The sequence below is a fragment of the Megalobrama amblycephala genome, linkage group LG2 (genome assembly GCF_018812025.1).
Source record: "Megalobrama amblycephala isolate DHTTF-2021 linkage group LG2, ASM1881202v1, whole genome shotgun sequence".
Lineage (NCBI taxonomy): Eukaryota > Metazoa > Chordata > Actinopteri > Cypriniformes > Xenocyprididae > Megalobrama > Megalobrama amblycephala.
Genome location: NC_063045.1, coordinates 10,739,719 through 10,762,413, shown reverse-complemented (window position 1 = coordinate 10,762,413; position 22,695 = coordinate 10,739,719). Strand labels below are relative to the sequence as shown.

General features: G+C 34.9%; 2 protein-coding genes across 2 annotated transcripts; both read right to left on the bottom strand.

Annotated features, from left to right (window-relative positions):
* Window positions 1–277: 277 nt before the first annotated feature.
* On the bottom strand, window positions 278–10,331 carry LOC125263536. The gene is made up of 5 exons (XM_048182542.1): window positions 10,300–10,331; window positions 8,672–8,971; window positions 5,508–5,819; window positions 3,889–4,000; window positions 278–1,481 (listed from the first exon to the last, which is right to left on the bottom strand). Exons 1-4 carry the CDS (start codon window positions 10,304–10,306, stop codon window positions 3,906–3,908), a joined length of 714 nt encoding a protein of 237 aa, XP_048038499.1. The 5' UTR covers window positions 10,307–10,331; the 3' UTR covers window positions 278–1,481; window positions 3,889–3,905.
* Window positions 10,332–14,225: 3,894 nt separating this feature from the next.
* On the bottom strand, window positions 14,226–21,555 carry si:dkey-182g1.10. The gene is made up of 7 exons (XM_048182535.1): window positions 20,681–21,555; window positions 19,815–20,147; window positions 18,242–18,628; window positions 17,997–18,101; window positions 16,586–16,645; window positions 15,279–15,551; window positions 14,226–15,128 (listed from the first exon to the last, which is right to left on the bottom strand). Exons 1-7 carry the CDS (start codon window positions 20,721–20,723, stop codon window positions 15,061–15,063), a joined length of 1,269 nt encoding a protein of 422 aa, XP_048038492.1. The 5' UTR covers window positions 20,724–21,555; the 3' UTR covers window positions 14,226–15,060.
* Between the last annotated feature and the right edge of the window lie 1,140 nt (window positions 21,556–22,695).

The following is a 22,695-nucleotide window of genomic DNA, read 5'->3' as shown; positions in this document are numbered from 1 at the left end:
TTCACCCTGTTCACTCTGACACCATATAAAAGTCTTAGTTTTATCCAGTTTTAGACATTGGCTTTATTGTGTTTTTGCACATAGATCCATGTATGAGCACTGTATGAACATATTAATGGAACAGAAATTACACCCATAAGATCAGTCACAAATCTCCATGCAAATAATCTTAAGATTACACTTAGCAGAAACACCAGTTTCAGATTACTTATGATAGGCATGAGTTTTACAAATACCCGTGATACAGAAAAATTATAAACAAAAACAAATACTCGTGATACAGAAAAATTATAAATGTGGATTCACTTTTAAGACAAAAAAAGGAAATGTATGCAGTGAAACTAATAAAAAAAAAAAAAAATCAGGGATTCATGAAATTCAGAAAGACTATAACATTTTCTTTTGATTAATTAAAAAAGAGCTTTAAACATGAATCAGTGTTCGTTCATTAAAGCCGCGCACACACTTAACGATTGTAAGGCCGATTATGAATGTAAATTGATACTTATGACTGATCGCGCTCAAACGCGTCCAGTCGCGTTCAGTCTGTGATTACAGTCGGTGTTCAAATTCCATGTGTAAGTATATAAATCTGCTTCAGTCGCAGGAAACAATCGTTATGTGTGTTCAGTTCAGTCGTAGAATGTTTAAACTAATCGTTAGGTGTGTCCCCGGCTTAAGGTGCAGAAAAGATCAAACAAGATCATATAAAACAGCAGCATATCTACATTCATGACCACATGGGTCTAAAATAATCATTTTGAATTCAGCTCATATTTTCATATTCACATCTGACCAGGAAACAAAAAGGTCAGTAGTTCATAAAACAGAAATCACTGTCAGACAGGACAAGTTTCCTTTTTGTTCTAGTAATCAAGCATGAGGCAAAAAAATAAAAAATAAAAAATACATTAAGCGTGATTTATGTCAAAAATATGTAGCCTACATAAAAAAAGCAATGTACCAGAGTTAAAGATGTCTTTAAAAGTAAAATTCAGAAACCCTTATCATTAGCTATTGGCCATTAAGTTAAGACTATAGTTTAAATTAACCCATTTTTGCCTGACACAATGACATTACAGTACAGAATAGCTCTTTCAGCGTTGTCCTAAACATTGTATAATCATTCATTTCATGTGCCATAGAATGGAAGAGAGGCTCTCGGGAGCATGTGTAAAAGTTACATCCTTTGGATTTTCCCGGGGAAACTGACAAGTCTTTTGCATAAAAATTTGTCTACAGGCTTTCATAGACAACCTAGGAAGTTGTGGAAGGTATCAATTTCAAGTTTCATTACAATCTGTTTACATATTGGCGATAATAATAATAAAAAAGATTAATACAAGAAATTCTTACATATAGCCCCTACACTGATCAGTATGTCATGCAAAGCCCATCTTTACATTGTTATAGATTATTACAGGTTGATTCTTCTCATTCATCCTCATCCTGAGTTTGATTCACTTTTTCTTCCATGAAACCTGATAAAAAAACCCCCAGAAAGATTCACAGTAAAAACACCAAGTTAAAAACAAAATGAAAATAGTAATGAATAAATAATAGCGTTGATAATAAAGATGATAATAATAGCTATATGTTCTCCTGCGTTACACTTGTTTTTGTTTATGAGTACACCATGTATTGAACACTGTGGAGAATATGTTGTAATTTGTGAATGTTAATTTAAATGCAAGTTTAGCCTTTAGGGTACGTTTACACGACAACAATGTACTAAAAAGAGAAAAGGTTTTCTTTTGTGAAATTACATATTCCAGGTTAATCCACGAAAATGATTAAAAACGCTGTATTATGCTGCCAGGCCAGTAGTTGACGATGTCACTTTTGTCCACAAATTTGCATTTTTGGTAGTTTACATGGAGACGGTATTGTTTTCAAAAACTTTGAAACCAATTTTAAAAAGGAAAGAAAAAAAATAAAAGGTACTAGCTCAGGAGTCTGACCTGCTTTAAAAATAAAAAAAAATGTTAAATTAAACAAATAGTGCTGTCCAATCAATAGGGAAAATTACTAAACAAGATGGCTAAAATATACCGGAGCCTTTTTCTATGATCAAAACAGCAACAAATCCACTGTATTTACTGTTTGTGTTAATGGTAAAGTTGCTGTTCTGTCTAAAGTAAAACAGCACAAGATCAGTGCTGTATTTAATATTTCTGTACTTAATAGGTGTGTTCTTTGTCAAGGTGTTTCATATCTGGACAAACTTAATGAAGCCCCATCATATACAAACAGACACAAACATGCTGCAAATGCTGCTGAGATCAACCGCATCATTTAGTGTTTTAGTACTCGAAGACCGGTCTTTTTTAAGGTTTTGAAGGTCTTGGTCTTGGTCTCAACCGCATTTGTACTCAGTCTTAGCCTAAAAGAGGACTCTGGATTTTATCTCCAAGACCAGGTCAAGATCACAACTGTGAGGATATCACTAAATTGTTGGTACATTGTCTGATTTATTTGTTAACATCATTAATGTGATTTGATGTAAAAACGTTACTTGCTTTAAAATGCAATCAATACCTTATTTCTAATGTTAAGTCTTTTGTTTTTGTTGTGCCAGGTTCAAAATCAATGCAGGATTTTCTCAAAAAAAAAAAAAAAAAAAAAAAAAAGAAGAAGAAAAAAAGGCCCAAAATCTCAAATGCCCATATATTCATACATATGATTGCCCACAAATATACAAGACATGATTGCCATAAATGTACTTGAATTAGATCTTGTGTCTTATCTATAACACAGGATATAAATTAAGCAATATCACAAGAGCAAGAGAGCCGTTTTCACGAAATATGAGCATGAATTGCAAACTTGAATACTTGATTTTATACAAACGTTCATTCAATAAACAAGAAGTTAATGTTAAGTGATTTACATTTTAGACACAAAAAAAGTTTGGGTCCCACTTTATATTAAGTGGCCTTAACTACTATGTACTTACATTTAAATTAATCATTTGATACAATGCACTTATTGTGTACATACATGTTTTTACATTGTACTTATATTTGAAAAACACCTGCATGTAATTACATCTGTAATTAATTTCTGTAATTACATTTATAATGACTAACCCCTACCCTTAAACCTACCCATACCACCAAAGCTTTCCCTAACCTTACCCGTATCCCACCTCAATAGCAGAAAAAGTGTTTTGCAATTCAATATGAACCCAATAAGTACATTGCACTTATTTTTTGATGTAAGTACATAGTAGTTAAGGCCACTTAATATAAAGTGGGACCAAAGTTATGACCAAATGTTATTTTGGCAAAGAAAATTGTTCCAAAAAAATCCATAGCAGAACTGTTTTGCATTTCCAAGCAACATACTGCGTTGTTTCCTTACTAAATGAATCAGCTTCTTTGAACAAAGCCGGTTGAATAAATAAAGTGTTTTGTTGCCACCTACTGGCGGTTTCAGTTTCAAATTTAGAATTTTTAAAACATTGTTTAAAACATGATACTTTTTATAAAAATGAATGTGTTACATTACTTTTACGTTACTTTTTCTCACCTGGGCTGGACTTGCTTGTTTGTTTTTTAATGAAATCAAAAAAGTTCTATATTTTTTTTGGCAAATGTTAAGGCCCTTTCACACATGGGGACAGGAAAGCTGTCAGTCAATAAATGTGAAAAAGTAACTTGCGTTACTTATTTGAAAAAGTAACTTAGATATTTTGTTTTAAACTGAAAAAGTAATGCATTACTTTACTAGTTACTTAAAAAAAGTGATATGATTATGTAACTCAAGTTACTTGTAATGCGTTACCCCCAACACTGGTCAATTATGTGTGGAAACAAAAAAGACTTTAAAAAGGACTGAATAATTTTATATTTGTCTCTTGCTATTTGATTTGTATGTAATACTTACACCTTTGCCTTGGCTACTTATACTTCTTGCAGTAAAAAAACAGTTACAGCCCAAACCACCAGAGCAACACTGGCACCAGATATCCCTGATACAGCACCTGAATTACCTGAATCTGTAATGATAAAGACAGTCATTAGTGTGAATGTGTCTGATCTATAACAAACACTATAAACATCAACACTATGTTCTCTAAATATTCAGTGTGGGTTCTGGGAACATAAAATATGTCCAGTTTCCTTCATGTTAATAAAATGTTATTTAAAGGTTAGTTTGATGTTCCTGAAACATTCTTTCAATCATTCAAACACCTGCTGTGAACAAACACTGAAAGAAAGAGAAATAAGAACACAAACTAACTTTCTTTAAATTTAAACATTAAATTTCTACATGAAACATCTGAAGATCTGATTAAACAACTACACAAACAGCATTACCAGCTTCACTTATTACTAACCAGACTGACTTTATTTCTGTCTATAGAAGATCTCACTGAGAATTAACAGAGTTTAGATGTTGATGTCTAATTGAAAATGTTTTGTCTTTATCAGCAATCGCAGGTGTTTTCAGAAAACATTTCTGGATTGAGAAAGCAGATCCACATGTCTGCTTTAAAATAACAGTCAAATTACTGCATTAAAGTGGTTTAAATAACTGTTTTTTTCTGTAATTGCTGACTTAAGGAATTGAAGTGTTATTGAGAAGTATAAAACTCAACCAATGTTAAAAGAAATAATTTTATCACTCGATTGCTCGTTTATGGTCTCCTTTATAATAAATGATGTGTTTCCGTAAGCACTGTTATAAAGGCCACAAACTTAACATAAAAAGTCAAGAGTCAAACTGCCAACTAAATGGAATACTGATCACCATAATGGTAACCAACATTATCAATAAAACATCAACATCTAAACCTGTTCATTGTCAAAAATAACTGTAGGTGAATGACAGAAATAAAGCCAGTCTGTTTGTAATAAGAGAGATTTAATGTCTTTTCAGCTGATTTCATCTAAGGCTGTGGCTGAAGTCAGTTGTAGTTCTTGTGTTTCTCTTTCCTTCAGTGATTCTGCTCGTTATCATCAGGTGTCTTCAATAATCAATCAGTCATCACTCAATTAATCATTTAAGTACCTAATTAACTCTAACACTGCTTCGGTGTTAATTTTAACACCCTGCTGGTGGTTCCCAAAAGAACACAGAGCGGTAGTGTACCAGAGTGTACCAGTGTTGTGCACCCGCCTATAAGCGCATATTACTAACACAGCCTTTAAATAACAAAAATGACACTCGTATGGGCACGAGTGCATTTGCTATTTAAACAATGTGGCACTGGACATGAAAATGATAACTGCGTCGAGCTGAAACTAGCAAAAAACACTTGTTTCACGGCTGACGTCGCATTACGCCGGGTGTAATGATATAGGGCCCTAAAGCTCTTCCGTGACAGAACCTGTTTTCCACCAAATTATTTAAAACCTGTTGCTCTTCTAATAATGAACAAATACTTAAAACACAAATCTAAGATTACATATGTAAAATAAGGTTAATTTCCTCTACAAATGTCTCATTTCTTGGATAGAATATCTTATGTTCAAAAATATTTATACTTTTGATCTACTCACTTTTGACAGTAACACTGATGTTCCTCTGTAAGGTGTGTGTACTGCTGCTCATGTGTAGATGATAAACGCCAGAGTCTGTGGTTTCAGCATCACTGATGGTGAGATCTCCAGACTGACGATCAAGATCTAGTCTGCCCTTGAATCTCACATCACCGCTGTCATATAATGAGAACCGATTGGTAACTTGATTGATTTCAGCCACAAGATCACCTTCAGTCTTCCATAATATCACATCAAATCCCTTTATTGCAATAACATCAGTGTGTAGATTGACAGGATCTCCCTCCTTCACTGATACTGTCTTCACACCACCTGTCACAGCAACAAACACATATGAAGAATATATGATTAACCATCGGAATAATTCTTTGAATAATTGTTTCGCATCTGAGTATGACTGACGTTAATAGTAGTTAATGCTCCAGATATTCCTTTTTTGTTATAAAATAAATCATTTGTTTTTATTTTATTTTGTAATTTCAATGACTTGTTCAACTTGTATTGTACAGCACTATACATATATCAGTTCTATCCCTGCTGCACCTTTAGATTAGAGAAGCTGATGTTTGTCTCAATGACAGACAGACAGCGGAAGCGCGAGGAGGTGATGGGAAGGAAAGCAAAGCAAAGTTCTCTTGAAAAGTTACCTGCTATGACACTGTTTATTTTCAGCCAGGGAGGCGAACAAAGAATTAGACAAGTAAAACCTGAGCTTGTTCCAGCTTGTTCCAACCTCTTGCAAACGCTGATTTGCATATAAGAGTTTAATTTCCTTCAAGCATTTCTTATATGTTGTCCATTTCAAATAAAAACATGTCCATGAATATCCCCACATGAAATTGTACATAGATATTAGTATAATATGCAGGTAAATGGTAAATGAAGGTGTATGTTCTTGTATGGACATATGGTATTAAATTTTAATTGTTCAGGTCTTAAAAAGCATTAAATTTGACATTAAAAACAGCAGCAACCCTGAATATTGATAATGAAACTTGAAATTGAAAACAAGACGTGTTAGATACTTTTGTCATGTGATTTCTATGAGGTGCAAAGTTGTTCTTTATGAAGAGGGGCGGGTCACAGCTCAAAAAGATGATTTATATTAAGCCATATTACAGTTTTAGGACTGTATTAGTCTTCCTGGAAACATTTAAACATAAACATTTTAAGATAATAATTCTAAAGTTTAGCACATGACTAAACAAATGGAAATCCATCTTAGCAAATTAGGCTATTAAATAAATCCTGTATGCATACCCTGCATCTTAATGTAAACTTATTTTGAGCATCTAGCTGTTTGCAAGTCATCACAGAGTCAATACAGAATTTAACAGAACAGCTACTCACCAACAGCCATATAGAATTTTCTGTGTAAAATCATACTGACGTTGTTGATCTCCACTTTATAATCTCCAGACTGATCGATTTGGATGTTTCTGATGGTGAGGTCCCCGGTCTGATCATTCAGATGAATGTTTTTCCAGCTTGAGTCAACAGGGCCGTTTAATCCATTAACTTTCACGAGACCATGGCCGGTTCCGAGGTTTGTAAGTTAACATTTATTGAATGTCATGTGGAAGTGTAAAGGCTCAAGCATTGATATTTATGATTGTAATGTCACAGCGACAACATTGTTTAAGAGTTCGCAACAATCCAAACGAATTGAGAGTTCCAGAGAAGATGGCACTATCTACAAACATAGATCATCTCTTTGTTTTTCCAAAAAGTAGTAACTCCAGTGTGTAGAGTGACAGAATCTCCCTCTAATCACTGACACTGACACCACTTCATCTGTCTCAACAACAAACACATGAGAACAAACACAAAATGTTTAATGCTGTAATTTCCACACAATCATACTTTGAAATATACATGTGAAGAGGAGTCTAAAATCTGAGACTGAAAATTTGAAAAGACTTTGCTCCTATAACATTATTTTTCTGTTTTAGGGTAAAGAATGACCACAAAAAGGTAATGTGCAACCTTAAACATGACTTATTTAAAACATAAGTAAATAAATTGATAAAAATGGTTGCTTTCCAGACTCTACGGTTCTACTGGCACTTAACCCTATTATAAATAATTCAATATTAAATCTAAATTTCTACATAACATATAAGTAGCTGTATAAAGGTCCCTGTGCTCAAAATCAGTCCTCTGCATTTCAGCCAATCAGGAAATGATTACACAACATGTCATGTGTCTTCTTTTGTTACAATTAGAATTGATTTATTGTTTGAAATTTACAAAAACAAAACAACAACAACAACAACAACAAAATAACAAAACAAATAAAAAGGCAGTACAATTCCTCTCAATTTAACTTCTTCCTTATTATTTGTGTTTTTCTCTTATGCATTTTTGAAAGGCATTAAATAAACAATACGTAAAAATGAATAAAAAAAATAGTAGGCCTACTTTAATACAAAATCTTGTATCTTGTAAACTTTATTGGCTTCTATGTTTTTTAAAGTCAACATAAAAATAACTCCACACACCTCAAACTTTGACAGTTGCTGATTTTATTTAAAATTTATATAAAAATGAAAATTATGTCATTAATGTTTAATTTTAATGACAAAATTCTTAATGTGTGTTCCGAAGATTAATTAAAGTCTTACGGGACATGAGGGTAAGTAATTAATGACAGAATTTTCATTTTGGCTAGAAATTTCCCTTTAACTCTTTCAATGGAAAACTGTAAAAACCGGTTTCACAGACAAGGCTTAAGCTATAGATTAAAATTCATGTCTGAGCTGTTTTAACTGAAAGTAACCTGCACTGACATATCTCAAAATATGTTAGAGCCATTGTTTTGTCTCAAGATGCACACCAGTAATGTTTTTTTTCTAGTGTACGTTTAGTGTATACCCTAATTGAACTAAGACCTAATCCTGGTTTAGGCTAAACTCTGTTTGTGACACAGGCCATGATCTTTTAATCCAGGATTCCTCAGTGCCCTGCAGAGTTTCATTCCATTCCTAATCAAACACACCTGAAACAAGCTAACCAAGATCTTTAAAGTTTCTAGAAAATTGCAGTTAAGTGAGTTTAATCGGGCTTGAGCTAAACTCCGCAGGACAGTGGCCCTCCAGGGTTAGATTTGAGGAACCCTGCTTTAATCCCATAAATATCACATTGTAAGATGTTAGTGTACTCACCATGAACAGTAACATTGAATGTCTTGGATGTCAGCTGGTCGCCCCTGATGTGTAGTTCATAAAGTCTGTTTTCAGCGATTTTTCTTATGGTAAGTGATCCAGTTTTATGGTCCAACTCCAGTCTGTCTTCATGAATTAAGGTTATGTTGTTTTCGATTTGAGCAATGATATCTCGATTTTCATTCATCCATTCTATCTTATCATCTCTCTGTAGTTCAGTAACACCAGTGTGAAGAGTGACAGAATCACCCTTCATCACTGACACTGGCTTCACTGTACCTACATCAGCACCATACACACCTGCAGAACAAATAGAAACAGGTGTTGCAAAGTGAGAGGTTAAACTTAAACATTGTGGTGTTAAAAAATGTGTCGTGAGTGTAGCCTAGGATGGCTTAGTGTCATTCTGGACAAGTAAAACTGATTACCAAAGAAATTCAAAGCAACCCCACCTACTGTTACAAGGGCAAGGCCAATCTAAATTTACGAGTATGATGGTTTAATGCAATAACGTGTTTTCTATTTGATGGTGTTTTCTATTCAATGAAGAACTAGTAACACAGGAAATGCCAAAGAAATCTCATCTTAAATTAGAAACAAATTCATATTGATATAGCAAGAGTTAAAAAACATCTAGCCTATTCGTCTTTTCTAAGCCGCACCCTACTACTGACAACCCTATACTGATAACTGAAGCATGATAGTGATAGTGCATGATAGTGCAAAACTCTAGAACATTTCCATCAAAATTAGGCTATATTAAACAAGTTCATTCTTACACTGGAACATTCCCATATATGACAAAATATTAAAGAACGAAGAAAAGAAAAGAAAAGAAAAGAAAAGAAAAGAAAAATAACAGCAAACAGGCATCCATTATGGCACGTGAAAGATCTCATCAAATGGCTATTGCCCATTATTATTTCAATAGTGATGCGCCATTGCGCCGAGTATTGCAAGCCGTCAGCGCTCCTCTAGTTTCCACACACACATGCTGTATAGGCCTACCGCATCCTGTAAAGATAACGTATTTGCATTATGTGTGTGGGTGAACATGGGCTCTGGGGGACAGAAGCATTGTTGTGTGTAACTGCCAAAAAAATGAAGACAGGACATAAATGTCTAGCAAGTTAGAAATCTGATAAAATGTAGAATAAAAATGTGTGTTGTTAAAGCAAACAGTAAATGTATTGACGCAAGTAAAAAAAAAAAGTGATAGACGCAAGTAACTGAGCAATTGACTCATGCAGGTTATATGCTAACGCAAGCAACGTGTGCGTAAAACGAGATAATGTGCGTCAAAATTTAATATAAAAACAGGGGACCTTAGAGCTCTCTGGTGTGTGTAGAAGATCTGTTGAAGAAAGAGCAATTATAGGGCGGCATGTGTCAAATATGATTGATTTATTACAAATCACTTTTTCACTAACACCTTAAAAACCCTTACAATAGTGTTGTCAGCTGTCATTATTCGCAGTTATTTATCACAATGTTAAAAACACCGGATACAGCCCTAGGCTATCAAAAACAAATTAAAGATTAAGCAAGTGCGCATTATTATAGCTGTTTCCAGTTTATGCAGAAACCGAAAGTAGGCTATTTAATTTATAATGACAAATATAACTCACCGTACATGAGTAATAAAACCCACAAAAGCAAAAGAATGGTTCCTCATACTGAATCCGCATACAAACTCAAATGAAAGCATTGATCCAGGGTACTAATGTTGGGCTAAAGTCAAACCCTCCGAGTCATGTGATTTCTGCGAAGGATGTGATGCGTCATACTAAAGGTGCGTTCCATTCGACCGTAAGTGCACTGTGAAGTAGACTTCTCTATCTTGTTTCTCCATCTTAAATTAGTTATTTCACCTCAATATGAAAATTCTGTCAATAATTACTCACCCTTATGTCGTTGCACACCCGTAAGACTTTCTTTCATCTTCGGAACACAAATGAAGATCTTTTTGATGACAGAATGCTGTCAGATTTGCAAAAGTGGTTCTTTTATGGCATCAGGTGTAAAAACTCCCTTTTGGAACCTTTATTTTTAAGAGTGTATAGTGCATATTTTAAGTATTGCATTAAAACACATATGATAATATAGGCTAGTCTAAACTGGTTCAACAGGAGGGAAAAATCCTGTCCAAAAAATGATTAAGGCATGATGTTAATTTAGCTACTTAAGTGATTTTCGTTTTCGTGGGGGGTCTCCAACAGAAAGTTTGCCTAGGGCCTTCAAATGTCTAGAACCGGCCCTGTAGGCTATAGACATTATGAAAGATTCATTGTTCATATATTCATTGAGTTATAACAGAGCTTAGTGAGATCGCGATGAAATGAGATGTCAGCTTTTTAGTCATTATAAAGGAAGTGCTCTTTGCGGGCATCCTGCCATACCAAACCATGCACGCATCTTGATTTTCTGTTGAAACTAACTGTGGTTTGTGAATGTTGATGCTTTAATAACACATATTTTATCGGGAGCGTTTATGCTGGGATGTTATAGGCGACACATATCTTGATAGGCTATTTGATGTAGGCTACATGGATGCACTGACAAAAATCTATATTTTATGCGGGATATTGCGCGGGCGGGAGCGGGACAAAACATAAAAGTTGCGGGCGGGAGCGAGACATAACACATTTTTTGCGGGAACTGGTGAAAGCGGGACAGGAAAAATCCATCTCGCGCAGGTCTCTTAGTCTGACGTTTTGCTTTAAAATTAGCATTTTTAATCAGGCACATGCAGGCACGTGCACAGGTAGGGCTAAACCTGTGCAGATCACATGCCCTTTTTGTCCTTACACTCCGAAGTGCCCTTTTTTTGGAGGTGTTTTATTTTATTTATTCATTTTCTTCAATAAATCAATGCTATTGGTCACCCTTTAAGCATGTCTGACTGATTTACAAATATATTTAGCCTAATAAAAGGTATTAAAAAGAGCTTGTGACAAAATCGTTTTGGTTCCGCTCAAACTGTCAGTCAAACCTCTTAACTCCGCCCCCTGAGTGCCGCGAACTGAAGTTCCACAGCCGAGCAGCTGAACGTCTTGCAACGGTAAATAAATCTTGTTGTTTGAATAATTAGGCTACAAGTCGTTGTCTTTACGAAAGAAACACTAGTATGTCTATAAAGTTTCATATTTTATGCATTTGAAGCCTGAGACCGGCGGCGGAGAGAGAGAGAGAGAGAGAGAGGGGGCTAGCATTTGCCATCTAAGTTAGTCATAGCCAATAGCCTTAAATAGCCTGTGCATACAGTAGTATTACATCTTTTATAAATTGAGATTTTGGCCAAACGTATTTTACAACAGGAAAAACTGAGCGCTCATAACCTATTGATGATGACGTAGCCTAATGTGATGATGTTTTTGCACATTTCCACACATATAACTGCATTTGACTTTGACACAAAGCGAGTGATCCTCGTCAGCTAGGTAAAATATATTTCTAAGAAATTTCTTATTTGATTTATGATGGCTATCTGCTGATACACTTAATTCATTAACATTTAATCATATTATATATGGTCACACAGTATGGTTAATGTTTACGATGTTAAGTATTTGCTCGCTAGATATTTTTTTAATCTTGTATTGTATACTACTCCCCGCTTGTCTTCACATGTATAAACATAGAAAAACATGGTTTTACTACAGTAATGTTGTAGTAACTAAAAAATATTACAGAATCATCAGGTCACTGTGCTTCTTTATATTTTATCATGCAGAATGTAGTCTGTGTATTAATGTGTGTTGAGAGGGACATCCCAGTGGATCACATTGAAGTCATAAACGTCTTCAAGCACATGGCTCACAGAAGATTGCTGTTGTAATTAGTTTTAAAGAAGCCCTGCAACCCTGTGTGTGTGTGTGTATATATATATATATATATACACACACATATATATATATATACACACACATATAGTTTCGGCACATAGTTTCGGCACATGCCCCTCAAAAGGTCTGTGCACGGCCCTGGGCACATGTATAGGTTTCTACCTCAGCTCAGTACCGTACTTCTGATTGGGCTGAGGCTGGGATTTTGCGGGTTTGAAGAAGAAATAATATGATGAATGCAAAAAGCATGAACTCAGCACACAGTAAAAAAATGTGTTAAAATTGCACCTTTAGGGGTAGGCAGCTTGTCGCTGGGGCAGTAGGCCTATCCTTAAAAGGACATCTTTATACCTTTTTTTCACTCCTAATGGGTACATATTAGTACCTTAAGGTTAACACCTTTTTCCTGAGTATCGTTATCTCATTTTTGACCGAGGTGGCTTTTAGAGGCTTTTGCAATGGAAGTCTTCATATGTTTTGATTATATTACATTAATGTGTGTTTTGTATGTATTTTATATTTTAAATTCGAAAGAAAAGTACAGTATTTGTTATTTATCCAGCAGCCATATCTTATCCTGTAGCCCAAGACTGGTTTCCCACTGAAGCCAAGCAAGGCTGAGCCTGGTCAGTACCTGGATGGGAGACCTCCTGGGAAGTTGCTCCTAGGTTGCTGCTGGAAGAAGTTTTTGTGAAGCCAGGAGGGGGCGCTCACCCTGTGGTCTGTGTAGGTCCCCAGTATAGTGATGGGGACACTATGCTGTCAAAAGAACACTGTCCTTTGGATGAGAAGTTAAACCGAGGTCTTGACTCTCTGTGATCATTAAAAATTGGACAAATTTGCCCATTGGCCTCTGACCATCATGGCCTCCTAATCATCCCCATACTGACTGGCTTCCTCACTCTCTCTCCTCTCCACCAATAAGCTGGTGTGTGGCGGGGTTTGTGATCTTCTGGATTATTAGGCCTAGATTCACAATTTTATGACTATTGACATTGAAAGTGTGACTTTTGGAAATTGGTGGGTGTCCAGGGGTCGGTTAAAAAAATGATCTAATAAGAATACGTTTCTTTTTTTTGTTGTTGTTTTTTGCAAAGTGTAGAGACCTATTTTGGTTTCACCATTCATCAAAACTGTAAATTTTTTGTAACAATCCATTCAATGGGAATAAAACAATAAATAAAAGAACATAGGTCTACTTCATTTAAAATAATAACATTAACTTAATGCTTGATTTTAGGCTGCAAATTTTGATGGCTAATAACTGTTTCTTGCGACACAAAATTGTTTTCCTCAGGTGGCATTATCAAAGTCTAGTCTACGATAGCCTGTTTCCATGTTTTGCTCAGTCTACACAAACCGTGAGCATGAATGGACGCAAGCGCACTAAAATGTTGACGCGTGGACAGAAAAATCAGGCTGCACACGGACTCTCATAATGGGATTTTCTTTCATTTCTAAAATCTATAAATTGCAATGATTTTGACTTGAGATAGCAATAAAAATCTTTTCTAGCAATCTCTATTAAATTATGCTACAAATAATTATTCTGTAGTCACAAACATCTGTGAATATGTAATTTCCCCATTTTCACACTGTCTCTTGTCTTTTTGGAATATGTTCAGTGTCCTTATTTGTTTATATTTTTAAATGTCATTAAAAATATAAAAAAAAAGTATTAATATCAATTAACACAAAGACACAGATGATTCACATTAGCTTTTTATCACCATAATCCTTATTTTCATATGTATTCACATATATTTAAGAGTTTAAAGTAAAAACAAACCCAGTTCCCAGTAAGAGCATACAGAACAGCAATGAATCAGAAAAAAAATATACAATTCAGACCACGTTAGATTTCATAATCATATCTTGTTGCATGACAAACTGACAGAGAACACAGAATATTGCCAGTTTCTGTTCTCCAGAAGCATGATAGCATGTGTAAAAAATGTTTTAAAAATATATTAAAAAAAAAAATAACCAAAAAAATGGATATTTAAAATTAGAGTTCTCATCCAAATTTTTTATTGAGCAGCAAATGTTTTTATCAGAAGTAAATTAATAAACTAACAGTACTGAATTTCAAGTTTTTCACAATAACACACAGGTAAAGCAGAAATGAAGGTAGTGAACAGTGGAGATGAGCGTTTTCTACTATTATTTGGATAAACAGCCATAGAAAGTGCCTTTATAGATATGATTAAGTCAGTTAAGCGCTCACAGAAGAAGTATGTCTTTCAGAAATTTACAATGGTGGAGGTAAGATTTCTGCAATAAAGCATCACAATAAACCTGTACAGACACTTAACATGATACAGCATGAAGGATATGTTCAAAACATACAGCATACACATTTATCAGCTTCACTTATCTTTTCAGCTTATAATGCACATATCAGGCAGAGAAACAAGTGTGGTGCATATAACGTCGTATATTATCTATAAGTACATGATATTTCTCATGAGGTCAGTCCTTGATCATTCGTAAGTGCAAAGTGTTTTTAGAGGCACATAACATTTCACTTATATATTAATAACATTATGCCACCTCCATAGTGGTGGATCTGCTCTCTTTTCTCTTCAGTAGAGATTCTGACTCGCCGGAATCTATAAGAAAAGACAGAATAATAATAACTGTTGTTCTGCTACACAAAAACAAAGATACATGAGGTCATACATTTATTTTTGGATTATTATATTTGTCAACTTTTTATTTATATACAAGATGTTATATTCAAGCAAACCTGGGCTACTCACCAGTGACAGAAACCTTGATCTTTCTGATTGACTGCACTTGTCCATTGTGGGTAATCTGTAGTTGATAAACTCCAGCATGTTCAGTTGTGGTGTTTGTGATGGTCAGAGATCCAGTCGTACTGTCCAGCTCCAGTCTGCCTCCATCACTCTCTCTACCGATTCTTGCTATAACTTTGCCTTTAAACCTCCACTCTATCACATCGTCTCTCTGTAGTTCAGTATGTTCAGTGTTGAGAATGAGAGGTTGTCCTTTCCTCACTATTGATTCTGATTCTGTTTTATCAACAAAGGGCCAGAATTCCATTAAACAACATTTTGTCAAGGAGAACTAAAGAAAAACTCTATATTTTACACTATTACAAATGAACCTACTTTTCATTTAGTTAAAGGATTAGTTCACTTTCAAATGAAAATTAGCCCAAGCTTTACTCACCCTCAAGCTATCCTAAGTGTATATGACTTTTTTCTTTCAGATGAACAAAATCTGAGAAATATTAATAAATATCCTGACGCATCTAAGCTTTAAAATGGCAGCGAACGAGATCAACGAGTTTGAAGCTGAAGAAATTGTCTCCATCTAAAGCAAAACGTACTCCACACAGCTCCGTGGGGTTAATAAAGGCCTTCTGAAGTGAAGCGATGTGTTTGAGTAAGAAAAATATCCATATTTAACAAGTTATAAAGTAAAATATCTAGCTTCCGCCAGACCGCCTTCTGTATTTAACTTACGAAGAAAGTGTAAAACTCTGTTTCGATTCAGTGGTTCAGAGCGTGTATCAAACTGCCAAAGTCAAATGAACTATTGAAATTTCAAAACGCTTATGACGTAACCAAGCCTCGTTTACTGAAATCATGTGATTTTGGCGCTCTGAACCTCTGATTCGAAAAACAAATGATTCATAAAGTTTTGAAGCTTCATGAAGCAGTGTTTTGAAATCACCCTTCACTAGATATTGTGGAATAAAGTCGCTTTTTTGTTCTCATTTCTTTATAATATTAAGGTTGAAACACTGTAGTAACAAGAACTGATTTAAATATGTGTTTGGTAGCCATCGGATTTGATCCAAAATATCTTAATTTGTGTTCCGAAGATTAACGAACGTCTTACAGGTGTGGAACGGCATGAGGGTGAATAATTAATGACAGAATTTTCATTTTTGGGTGAACTAACCCTTTTATCTGAAAGAAGAAAGTCATATACACCTAGGATGGCTTGAGGGTGAGTAAAGCTTGGGGTAATTTTCATTTGAAAGTGAACTAATCCTTTAGGCACAGGAAGCTCCTTATTATCTGAAGGAAACACTCACCCATTTCCTGTGGCCCCTTTGATCGACAGCAGTTATACGACCTCAATCTCCCTAACAAAACTGAGAATGAAGGTAAAACACTGAACAATAACCACAGAGCATCATGTTGTGCATCTAAAATCATTTAAAAATTAACAGTCATTTCGTTTTACTGATTGAGCGACATGTTTATCGATCTCTTTATTGAATAATTACTAATAATTAAAGGGTTAGTTCACCCAAAAATGAAAATAATGTCATTTATTACTCAACCTCATGTCGTTCCACACCCGTAAGACCTTCGTTCATCTTCAGAACACAAATTAAGATATTTTTGATGAAATCCGATGCCTGCATAGACAGCAATGACATTTCCTCTCTCAAGATTCATAAATGTACTAAAAACATATTTAAATCAGTTCATACGAGTTCAGTAGTTCTACCTTAATATTTTAAAGCAACAAGAATACTTTTGTGTGCCAAAAAAACAAAATATTGACTTTTCAACAATATAGTGATGAGCTGATTTCAAAACACTGCTTTGGAGGATTATGAATCGAATCAGTGACTCTGAGCGCTGAAGTCACGTGATTTCAGCAGTTTAGCCGCTTGATAGGAGATCCGAATCACTGATTCGATTCGTAAAGCTCCGAAGCAGTGTTTTGAAATCAGCTCATCACTATATTGTTAAGTTTTGTTTTATTTGGCACACAAAAAATATTCTTGTCGCTTTTATAATATTAAGGTAGAACTACTGAACTCACGTGAACTGTTTGAAATATGTTTTTAGTACCTTTATGGATCTTGAGCGAGGAAATGCCATTGCTTTGAATGCAGGCCTCACTGAGCCATCGGATTTATTCAAAAATATCTTAATTTGTGTTCTGAAGATGAATGAAGGCCTTACGGTGTAGAACGACATGAGGGTGAGTAATTAATGACATTATTTTCATTTTTGGGTGAACTACCCTTTAATATATATACAAGAGTAAATAGGGATTTCAGAAAGATTTGACACATCTAATTGAAGAAAACATGTTAATAGAATTTTTGTTTACTAACCAAAAGTATGAGGACTTCCCACTAAACTGCTCGATTCAGTGGTAAGAAATAAAGTAATGTTAGCCTAGTTAAAGTCAGATCATTGTTCATTCATTTTCATGAATAAATTCCATAATTTAAAAACCCAGGATTGTGTTAAACTTGTTATTTTGGTGCTGAAAGTTCTACAAAATCTTAAATTTTAATGGACAAATGCAATCTTATTTAATCCTCCATATAGTGATTTATGTGCTTGGATTATTTCTATTGACAAAAACGCTTCTCAATACTAGGTGTAAACAGGGCCTTAATTATAGGGCACTACTACAACCATCACAACTAACAAAACATTCAGAAATCCGTTCAGAAGATTTTCATTTCTGTTACTTACCATTCCAGTTTTTAATGCCCGCAGCCAAACACCCAACCGCAATCATCAACAAAAGTACTAGAGCAATTGACATCCAAACTGTACACGAGTGGGATTCTGTAACGGCTAAAAGAAATGATCTGAAATTAGTGCAGTTTTGGGAAACAACTTCTCATACTGGCACAAATTCAATAAGGATCTCAATTACCTGCATCTTATTCAAATAAACTACACTGAACAGAAAACTAAAACCAATACATGCTCACCACGGACAGTAACGTTGAATCTCCTGTATTTGGTCCCAGTGTTGTTGCTGATCTGCAGTATATAAAACCCTGAGTGTTCAGTTCTGACGTTTGTGATGGTCAGAGATCCGCTCATTTTGTCCATCTTCAATCTATTATTAAATATCTCACTGACACCAGCATCTAACGAGACCTCCCGAGTTTCTCCATCAATTTTAGCGATGGCAGTCGTGTCGCTTAGACACGGGTTATGATGAACCGGATTATATACGCAGCGTTTTGTGGCTTGTGCAAACCTCCACAGCATCAGATCATCTTTGTGTAGTTTAACATCAGAGTTGAGAACGACAGGATCTCCCTCCATCACCGACACTGGCTTTATTTTATCTGCGTCTGGATCAAACACACCTGGAAAAGTTTCACATTTGATTATTTGCACTGCAACACATCATAATAATGTACATAGGGGACATCAGGGCATGTTGTCATACTTTTACTTCAATTTTCGTAGAATCTATAGAACATATTTCCACTGGCAATGATCTGTAATAAAGATGCAGTTCATTTAATACACGCTGACCCTATAGCAGACATATCTGTATTTAAAATGTATTATAGGATAATTAATGGCTTTATTTTATCTAATTTTAGCATTAACAGTCGAACAATTATGAAACACTTAACAAAGCATAATATTAAACTAATGCTTTGGTCAACAGGTATTGTAATTAATAAATGTATAGAGGTTTTATATACAAAACACTTGTGACAATTTGCCCCGGTTACATTTCCATAATAATTACAAACCAGATTTGTGTAATCCGATCACATAATTACTATTACAATGAATGTGGTCCAAAAACTCCCAAACTGTGAACTTCCTCCTAATATGGGACAGAGCTGGCAGGTCACATGACAACAAAGAGAGAGAGTTTGAAGGGCAGACAGGGGGGAAGGAACTGCACGACCCTTGAGAGAGACATTTCACCACAGAACAACGGTAGGAATCTGAGACTGATCGTGACCTTCTTTCACGTATGGATTAAAAAGTTACAATGGAACAGCCAATCGGGTGAGATTAAATATAATCACTGTTTTCTGACATTATTTATGCTGTTGTTTTGTAATCACTGTGACTTTCTAGTCATGTATATTAGTTGACTAGTGAACTTTATAATCATCTTAACATCTTTAAACTATTAATGCAACAACCCACTTAAACTCTTCTACATCATTTCAAAAACTCTAATCTCACTGAAAAACTTAAATTCTCACTATTAACTGTTCTTTTGCTTCAATTAACTCCAATAAACTACTAATTACTGCTTATTAATATAGTTAGTAAGGTAGTTAAGTTAAGTTTAGGAATTGGGTAGAATTTGGTCATGCAGAATAAGGCATTAATATGTGCTTTATAAGTACTAATAAACAGCCAACATCCTAGTAATAAGCATGATAATAAGCAACTCGTTAATAGTGAGAATGGACCCTAAACTAAAGTGTTAACCAAAAACTGTAATAAACTGTATATTAACAGATAAATAATCAATGTGTTCAAATTGCTGGTAAATATAATCATTAATGCACTACTCACCAATTACAGTCACATTGAATCTCTTCTTGTTTGAGGATCCACTTGTGCTGAACATGTCCACTTTATAAAGTCCAGAGTGGTTGGTTCTGATGTTCCTGATGGTCAGAGATCCAGATTCAGAATCCAGCTCCAGTCTGTCTCTGAATCTCCCGTCAGCACCATCATATGTGGAGGATGTTTGGTCTTTGTTGATTTGAGCTATGAGGTTGTCTTCAAACTTCCACATTATCTTCTCATATTTTTGTATTTCATTAAGACAAGTGTGTAGAGTGACAGAATCTCCCTCCATCACTGATAGTGATTTCACTCCATCTGTCTCAAAACCAAACAAACCTAGAGAATAGATTTTCACAGTTAATCACATATTAAACCACTGAATATGCACACAGGTTCAATTCAGATCACTATTTTATCTAACAAACTAAATGGACTTGCAAAAAATATGTAAAACTAACTGAACAACCACAAAATACTTACACAGAATCACAAAAATAAATAAATTTGTTAATAAAAAGTAACGAGGACACATTAAATCTTATTTGAACAGTGTTATGTTTATGTTAATATAGTAGGTAAATAAAAGCGCATATGCATTCACCACAAAATGCAAATACACCGACAATGCAAGAAAACTACAGTTGCGTCAGGACGCTAACAGATACGCGCACGCACAATGACTACATGCAAAGCACTGTATCGGGAACTATAAATGTATTGTGTCGATCCATTTATGAAATCCCGCCACCAAAACAAAGACATTATTATTACACATGTAAACACCTTAAAACACACAAAATCGTGTGTGCATTCCACTTCCGGTTTCTATGGCTTGAAAACGAATGAAAAATAAACAATTGACGACTTACCTTCAGCGAAAAATAAGAAAATAGGGAAAATTAGGTTATTCATATTTTCGAACAAGACAGTAAAATATGACTTCTAGAAGGTAATTATGCATGTAAAATATGTGCTGTTCCCGAGCCGCTCCCCACTGAGAGGATTATTGACTGAAAACACGACTGAAGACGGACAGAGAGACCGAGATTAAGAGATGATTTTTCATAACGATATCTATAATGCTGAAAGAAATCAGTGCGTTTTTGTTGTAGAGAAGGGCGCTAAAGAACATCTGCTGGAAACAGCAGCATGTTCTTGTTATCGATTAGCTGAACAGCGCCACCTGGTGAAGGGAACTAATAAATGTAGTTAAGGTGGTCTGAGATTTATCTCACCTGTCATCTGTGAACACAATACCAGGAACTGGACCATTGAACATCTAGGTACCACCACTTGTACCTTCCTTTGACCCGCAGATGTTTCCAGTGTTTGTTCAGATAAAATTATAGTTATGTTTTCAAATTTACATTCTGAGAAAGTGTAAACTTTTAGAGAACAGAAGAATCTTGACCCAGACAGAAGAGACAAATGGTCATGAGCTGGTCAAGTGCTGGTCCCAAGCAACTAGCTCCAGCTCAGGACCAGCACTTGACCATCTTAAATCATGACCAGCATAAACCAGGCAGCTTCCACGCTTCAAAACATACCTAACCAGTATATGCTGTTTTTTTTTTTTCAACAGGGAACTAGATTCATGTTTACAAAAACAAAAACAAAAAACATAAACTGAAACCATTAATTTTATATGCCCTCTAAAAGATTAACATCATATACAGTGTCACTTGAAAGTTTGTGAACCCCTCGCAGAATCTGTGAAAAATTTTGACAAAATAAGTGAGATCATACAAAATGCATGTTATTTTTTTGTTTAGTACTGTCCTGAGTAAGATATTTTACATAAAAGATGTTTACATATAATTCACAAGACAAAAAAATAGCTGAATTTATTAAAATGACCCAGTTCAAACGTATGTGAACCATTGATTCTTAATACTGTCTGTGATTACCTGATGATCTACGACTGTTTTTTGTTTTGTGATGGTTGTTCATGAGTCTCTTGTTTGTTCTGAGCAGTTAAACTGAGCTCTGTTCTTCAGAAAAATTCTCCATGTCCTGAAGATTCTTCAGTTTTCAAGCATATTTTGCATATTTGAACCCTTTCCAGCAGTATGATTTTGAGATCCATCTTTTCACACTGAGGACAACTGAGGGATCAAACACAACTATTAAAAAAGGTTCAAACATTCACTGATGCTCCAGAAGGAAACACGATGCATTAAGAGTGGGGAGGTGAAAACATTTGGAATTTGAAGATCAAGGTAAATTGTACTTAATTTGTCTTCTGGGAAACAAAAAAAGTATCTTCTGTTGCTTCCGGAGGGCAGTACTAAATGAAAAAAACTGATATTTAAACAAATTAATAAAAATTTGGACTTCATCCTGTTCAAAAGTTTTCACCCCAAGCTACTAATACATCGTGTTTCCTTCTGGAGCATCAGTGAATGTTTGAACCTTTTTTAATAGTTGTGTTTGAGTCCCTCAGTTGTCCTCAATGTATAAAGATGGATCTCAAAATCATTCAGTCACTGCTGGAAAGGGTACAAATACGCAGAAGATGCTGGAAAATCAAAGAATTTAAAGGACCTGGAGATTTTTTTCTGAAGAACAGAGTTCAGTTTAACTGCTCAGAACAAACAAGAGACTCATGAACAACCATCACAAAACAAACAAACAGTCATGGATCATCCAAGTAACCACACACATATTGAGAACCAATGGTTCACATACTTTTAAATGGGGCGATTTTAATAAATTCAGCTATTTTTTTTGTCTTGCGGATTATATGCAAACATCTTTTATGTAAAATATCTTAATCAGGACAGTACTAAATAAAAAATAACATGCATTTTGTATGATCTCTCTTATTTTGTTAACATTTTTCACATTTTCACAGATTCTGCAAGGGGTTCACAAACTTTTTCTT